This window comes from Lathyrus oleraceus, chromosome 3 (assembly GCF_024323335.1).
Source record: "Lathyrus oleraceus cultivar Zhongwan6 chromosome 3, CAAS_Psat_ZW6_1.0, whole genome shotgun sequence".
NCBI classification, from domain to species: Eukaryota; Viridiplantae; Streptophyta; class Magnoliopsida; order Fabales; family Fabaceae; genus Lathyrus; species Lathyrus oleraceus.
The window spans coordinates 316339342-316346788 of NC_066581.1; the positions used below are offsets into that span (position 1 = coordinate 316339342).

At 36.7% G+C, this 7447-nt stretch overlaps 1 protein-coding gene across 1 annotated transcript; it reads left to right on the forward strand.

The window, feature by feature from the left end:
* Positions 1-648: 648 nt before the first annotated feature.
* Positions 649-3125, forward strand: LOC127127364 (alpha-soluble NSF attachment protein 2). Its single transcript, XM_051056524.1, has 9 exons — positions 649-884; positions 1153-1202; positions 1293-1365; positions 1680-1759; positions 1873-2027; positions 2150-2309; positions 2389-2436; positions 2536-2616; positions 2873-3125. Exons 1-9 carry the CDS (start codon positions 737-739, stop codon positions 2951-2953), a joined length of 876 nt encoding a protein of 291 aa, XP_050912481.1. The 5' UTR covers positions 649-736; the 3' UTR covers positions 2954-3125.
* The last annotated feature ends 4322 nt before the right edge of the window (positions 3126-7447 follow it).

The window sequence follows — 7447 nt, forward strand, 5'->3', positions numbered from 1 at the left end:
AGACAAACTAACGCACCTGGATATGGAACATGGGGCGTTTTGATCGGGTCGGTCATTAGTTTATTGTCAGTCCAATGTAACCAATTATTACCACATGAATACATTTTTTTTACATTACTCTTTTTTATTTAATAAATAAAAAAATTAAAAAAAATTAAAAAAATAATAATACAAGGGGTGTGCGCCAGATGAATTGGCACATACACCACATGCACCACTAAGGCGCCAGGGGCATTGGCGCCTCCTCATGAAGGTCAATGCATGCACCAATGCTATTGGCACCTCCTCATGAGGAGTCCAATGCCTTAGGCGCCTCCTTTGCTAGCTTAGGGGATGCGCTAGTTCATTTGGCGCATCCTCTTCTAAAAATGGTTATTTTGGTAATTTTTTTTAGAAATATTTGTTATTTTCGAATTTTTTTTGAACAAAATGATTATTTTAAAAGAAATCCCAATATTAAAATAAAATAAAATAAAAAAATAAAAAAAATTAATTTTTAAAATGAAGAATATTAAAAAAAAAAAACAAAATTGCATTTCAATCTAAATTTAAATTATTCTATCCATTAATTTTGCCACCTCTAAATATTTTTCACAAAATTTTGAAAATTTTCACATATACTTAAGTTTTTATAATTTCTTTTCATGTTTAATAGTACAAACTTATATAAAGTTTACCTATGATGTGAAGCAACATCAGCATCTTGCAGTTTTGCATTCTCTCTTCCAAAAATCCAATGGCTGATCACATAGCGACGGGACAACTACTCGCTAACAAAGCGGAGAAAAAGCTCTTTTGTTGTTGCGCCTTGTTTGGTTCCAATTATCAAGATGCTGCTGAACTCTTCCTCAAATCTGCTAAATCATTCAAACTCGCCAAATCATGTTTCTTTCTCTTCCACTTATCACCTTTTTTTGATTATTTTGTTTATTTGGTTTCATGCATCATAACCATCACCACCCATCATGATTTTTCACTTTGATTCAAATCATAAATTGTTAATTTAAGTATTTGAACTTTTGGGTATTCATTTTTTCATTACCAAGTTGGTAAAGTTTCAAGCTTTCTATGTTGTGAGGATGCTTTGGGGGTATCATGGTAATTTCAAGTGTGGAATGTGTTGATGGTTTGGTTTGGTTTGGTTTGTTTCAGGGGAGAAAGCAGGTTCAATCTTCATCAAATCAGCTAAATGTCATATCAAGGTTCATTACTATGATGTTTCATACTTTATATTTGAATTTTGTGATGTTGTTGAGTTTACATTCATGATGATGATGGTGATGATGATACAGTTAGATAACAAGTTTGATGCTGCTAAGGCTTATGTAGATGCTTCTCATTGTTTCAACAAAACATCTAGAAAAGGTGCTTATTATAGAGATTTGAATGCCAAGATTTATTTATTAATGATTAAGCATAACCAAGTTTTAAATATCGGTCGCGGTCTTGTTGCAATCGCGTAAAGATTTTCGCGATTTCGGTCTGTATATATATTATCACACTGATTGCGATCGTTGCGGTGTGAATTAACCACAATTTGTTCATTAACATAAAAATAGTGAATAACGGTATCGGCATCAGAACTTGCCAATAACGTTTTGTCGCGGTCGCGGAACGTTATTTTTAAACCTTGAGCATAACTTTAGTAACTTTTGTTGCTTATGTTTTGATATGTTAAGGAGCTATTACATGTTTGAATCAAGCAGTAACTATCTTCACCGAAATCGGTCAACACATCATGGCTGCAAGGTATTGCAAGGTACTTTCTGTTTTAGTTCGTGTACACATCTTAAATGCATACTGTTAATTGTTAAACTTTTGATAACAAGATTAAACCATTTGAAAGATTTAAATTTGTCTTTATGTATTAAGGAAATCGGCGAGTTATATGAGCTCGATCAAGACATAGAGAATGCTAGATCATATTTCGAGAGGGCTGCTGAACTTTTTGATTTTCGCGGGGATTCAACGACCTCTGTGATCCAGTGCAAACAGAAAGTTGCACAATTTTCTGCTCAACTTCAACAGTTAGTGTTTCTCTTTTTGTTCCATTCGATGCGATTTTTCAATGGTGTGCGTGGAATTATCATTGACTAGAGTTAGAAGTCATAAAAACTTGGATCATATTGATCTCTTTGATATTTACCAGATATCAGAAGGCGATTAAAATTTATGAAGATATTGCGCAACAATCTTTGAACAACAATTTATTGAAATACGGAGTCAGAGGGTATCTTCTTAATTCTGGCCTTTGCGAGCTTTGTCGAGGGGATATTGTCGCAATTACCAACGCCTTGGAGCGTTATCAGGTTCTTTTTATGTTTCTTCTTGATATTGGAGTATTACGTTTCAGTCATACTTTTAACATATTTTCCTTTCATCGCGTAGGACTTGGATCTAACATTCTCTAAAACTCGCGAATACAAATTTTTGGCTGTAAGTGGGGGAACTTTCTGGGCGTATTAGCTTGTTCGGCTTGCTACTTTTCTTGATCGCTGTTTGTTTTATGGTTTGAAAGTTTTTATCGAAATTCAGGATTTGGCTGCATCAATTGACAATGAAGATGTTGCAAATTTTACTCGAGTAGTCAAGGAGTTTGAAAGCATAACCCGCTTGGTATATCACTATGTCTCAAGACCCGAGTAATGAGTATGAGAGGAAAAAAATGTTCACTCGACACTGACAAATGTTATTTACATTCAATTATTTCATCATTAGTGTCGACATGTTAGTATCGTGTCTGGTGTCCATGATTGTGTCAGTCTTTCATAGAGTTTCTATCATTCTGTTTTTAATTGAATGGTCATTTTGCAATTTTCAAGGGGTAGCCAAAAACATGTTTTAAATCTACCATGTAACTGTTTCTTTCTAGGAATCTTGGAAGTCAACCCTTTTAACCAGAGTTAAGGATGCTTTGGAAGCAAAAGTGATGGAAGAGGATGATTTGACATGAAGAAATCGCAATTTAATCTTGGGCAAATGAAGTTATTCCACTTTGTAAATATCAGTGGTATACAAAAGATATTCTGTTGTATTGTATTATATAGTTTTAGAATAACAATCCTTGTTTATAGTGAAAAGATACGAAAAATACAATTAAGAAATACACAATATTTGATCAGAAAGTTCAGCAAACTGTACCTTTATATTATTTAAGCTTGGGGTTTATTGAATATATATTGTGTAGAGGGTTTGCTAGGGTTTGGAGTTTGGCCTCTCACGGCTGCCATACGTCCATGGAATTGCATGAATGCAACATCATTGATGAAACCTGAGTCACCTCCGACTGACTTACGGCCATCTACCAATGTATAGATAAGTACACTTCAGTCACCCGCAATCAAGGACATGTGTTGTGAATAAAAATAACTCAGGCAAAATAGGAACAATGTAAAATAGGAACAATGTGTTGCGGATTGCAAATGAAACCTTCATGACAAGTTGGTCATCAACAAAGGTGACACCATTAACGTCTAGGAACATCCGTGGAAAACTCTCATTGGTATAGAAGATAACATATCAATTGAGGATGGTATTATTGGGGAGATATTTTTATGAATTTTAGTGTTATAACAATATGTGAATTGTTGGAACTTTGAACTTGAAATGTGGAGAGTAAAAGAGGAAAATTGAGAGAGAGAGAGGGGCATTAGCATAGGATAAATGCATCCTATATTTATACAAAGGTTACATTATGATTGAGAACCAAAACAACCAAATGAAATAACATAGAAGTACAAAATTTGGGCTTGTAATCGGTTACACCATTTGGTTATCCAGTTACAGTTGACATTGAAATTAAATTCATTCAGTGGTAACTGGTTAACACCACAGGTTAATCATTTACAACTATGGTATCTTCACTTTTCTGCTACTTGGAAGTGTTGTTGACCTTATTGTAACCGATTACACCCCTGTGTTAACTAGTTACATCATTTGAATTACTTGAAATACGTTCAACACACCACCATAATTCAAGTGCTCCAAGTCTTCCATGCTCATATTCATCTTCAACCTCTTGAACACATCATTTTATGACTCTCTTAGTCAACAAATCAACCACTTGGTCTTCACTTCTACAATATCCCAATTCTAACCTTCCTTCACTAACAAGTTCCCGCAAGTAGTGAAACCTCATCTCAATATACTTTCTCCTCCTGTGTGCAATTGAATTCTTAGAAAGATTAATCGTAGAAACGTTGTCAACCATGAGTGTAACAACCTCACCCTCACTGATGTCCAACTGCTTCAATAGTTTCATAAGCCACACAGCTTGGCACGCACAAAACGAAGCGACAATGTACTCGGTCTCACAAGATGAGAGTGCAACTAACGGTTCCTTCTTCGAACACCATGAGATTGATGTTGCACTTAACATAAAGATGTATCCAGTTGTAGACTTTCGATCATCTTTATCTCCACATTAATTAGAATCGGTAAAATCGAGCAATTGCATTTTCTATCTATATCCGCTGCGGGAAAGAGAATTCAGCAGCCAACAGAACCTTTGACATATCTTAGGTCCCTCTTGATTGTTGCCAAGTGAGACACATTCGGTCTCCCCATGAATCTACTCACAATACCGACACTAAATGCCAAATTCGGTCGCGTATTGCACAAATAACGCAAGGATCCAATCATCCTCATTCTTAGACAACTGCAACATTGGTTCAACTAGAGTAATGACAGTATTACAATGATCCATTTCAAACTTCTTAAATATCTTAAGAGCATACCTTCTTTGGTGCATGAGCAGCCCCTTTTGGATTTGTGGAACTCAATGCCAATGAAGTATGTCATAAGGCCAAGGTTGATCATCTCAAACACTTTCATAAGTTCACTCTTGAACTTTGAAATACGCCTTTTGTTGTTGTCTGTTATCAACAAGTTGTCTACATATAGACAAAGGATAATCACTCATTTACTTGTATCTGTCTTCACATATACTCTGTGCTCAGATACACACTTTTTGAAGCCAAAATCCTTTAGGAAACCATCTATTTTTTTATTCAAAGATATTGGAGATTGCTTCAAACTATATAACGCTTTCTTCGACTTGTAGAACTTCAGCTCTTGGTTTCTCACAACAAAACCAAGGGGTTGTCGTACATATACCTCCTCTTCAAGCGATCAGTTCAAAAACGCAAATATGACGTCCATTTTATAGATGGGCCAATTGTGGTTATTTGCAGTACCAACTAAAAGCCTAATGGTTTCAATCCTAGTAACTGGTGCAAATACCTCTTCAAAGTCCATGCCTTCTCTTTGCAGAAATCCCTTAGCCACCAATTGAATCTTATGCTTGATTATCTCACCCTTGGATTTGCCTTCACTTTGAACACTCATTTCATACCAATTGGCTTCTTTCCATCCGGTAATCAACCAACTCCCAATTACTGTTCTTCTTAATGGATTCCAGCGCCTCCTTCATAGCACAAATGCATTTTGGATCACTTAAATCTTCTTCTGTATTAACGGGTTCAGATTCAGCTATAAGTGCAAAATGGATGAAATCACCATCATCATTCACTTTGCCTTGTTGATCTTTTAACATCACCTTCATTTCGGGCTTCGATGACGGGTTGTTATGCACTTCTCATTTCCATATAATTTGGAATTTCGAAGTTGTGATCGGTTATAACTTTCTAGTAACTGATTAACGCCTGCTTGTAACTGGTTAAAGACTGCTCGTAATTGATTAACGACTGCTCGTAACCAGTTAACAGCTACTCCACTTTCTTCAATTCATCGACCACAATGTCCAGACTGATCACGATCCTCCTTTTTTCAGCATCAAACAGTTTGTAACCACCAGTAGAGTGATACCCGACAAGTATCATCATTTCTCCCTTATTATTAAGCTTTTTTCTAAGTTGTCCCGAAACATCTCGGTATGCAACAGAACCAAAAACTCCTAAATGGTTCAGATTCAGTTTGAATCCTGACCATGCCTCCTCCGGTGTTACTTTCTTAAGCTTCTTTGTAGGACACTGTTAGATGCCCAAAGTGCTTATTTGAGCTATCAAATATGGGCATCTTTCACTCCATTTCCTTGCTAAAGTGTTCGAAACCACCTTTGTTTTGGATGAAATGCAATTCAATGATAAACGATCTTGGTACCTTTGATTTGTGTGTTATTGTGCAGAAAGTAGGCATGAAATAATAGAAAGTGAAGACACAAGAAATTTGGCAAAGGGATCAAAGAAAATAAGCATTCATCAGCTTGCTCGCTAGGCGAGGGCTGTGGCGAAAGACTCGCTAGGCGAGCGTCCAGCGAAAGCCCAGCGAAAAACTCCAGTATTTTACAGTGGCAAACATGACCACACTCGCTAGGCGAGCTTCCAGCGAGGTGTGTGGCGAACACGACCAAACTTGGTGAAAAGCGCAGCCAGCACTCACTCGCTAGGCGAGCCTTTAGCGAGCTCCCAGTGAGCATTCCAGTAGCAAAACCTCTCAAGCTCGCTGGAGCGAAGGTTGAAGCGTGACCTTCGCTAGGCGAAGGTTTTGTTCGCTCAGCGAACATGACAGTCTGGGAAAGGCTGTTTCTCTGGGCGCAGGTGCCTCAGGTGCCTCATTTAGAGGCTCGCTAGGCGAGCCATTCTGCTCGCCTAGCGAGCATGACAACCCAGTAACAGCTCTATAAGTAGCAAGGGCTACTTTTTGGAGCCATACCTTATTTTTTCCATACTTTTGTACTTTTTCTAGATATTTTACAGCATTGTTCTAAGGATCTTTTGTGACCTAGAAACCATTTTTCTTCATCTCTTAACCATCTTTCACAAAAAGAAGGTGGATTCCCATCCAATCTCGATTATTCGACTCGGATGTTGATCAACCTTCTTCCGAAACTTGTTGACCAAGCTACCATGAAAATGAGTAGCTAAGTCCTTCATTTTGGCAAGGTTAGATGTAGATGATCATTAGCTTTGTGTGTAAATGTAAGGATCTTCATTTGTAAACTCTTTAATGGTGAATATATGGTGAAAACTTTGTTCTTATTGAAAACTCTTTGTGTTGGTTTATGATCGAGAGATGTTTACCAACTCTTAACCTAGGTTTTCATCCAATCTTGTTTGTTAGCTAGAGATAGTAATGAATGATTTTGTTCACCATAAGGTTGAACCAAAAAGTTGTCATTTTGATAGATTGTGTTAGAGATAAACAATGGATCAAAATGGGAAAACTCACAATGTGTGTTAGAGATAAACACATTGGGAGGACTTTGTGAAATAATTTATCATCTAAAGGAGTTTATAAGTCTTGTTGATCGAACATATACATGCAAAGTGATCGTCGAACCCTAACTTTGGCAATATTTCTCAAATATTCAAACCAAAACTTTTACCGCATTTTATTATACTTTTATGCAAGATACCGTGACAAATACCAAAACCCCATTGTTACCTTAAGCTAAGAATTAATACAACTGTCGAAAGGCGGTGATATC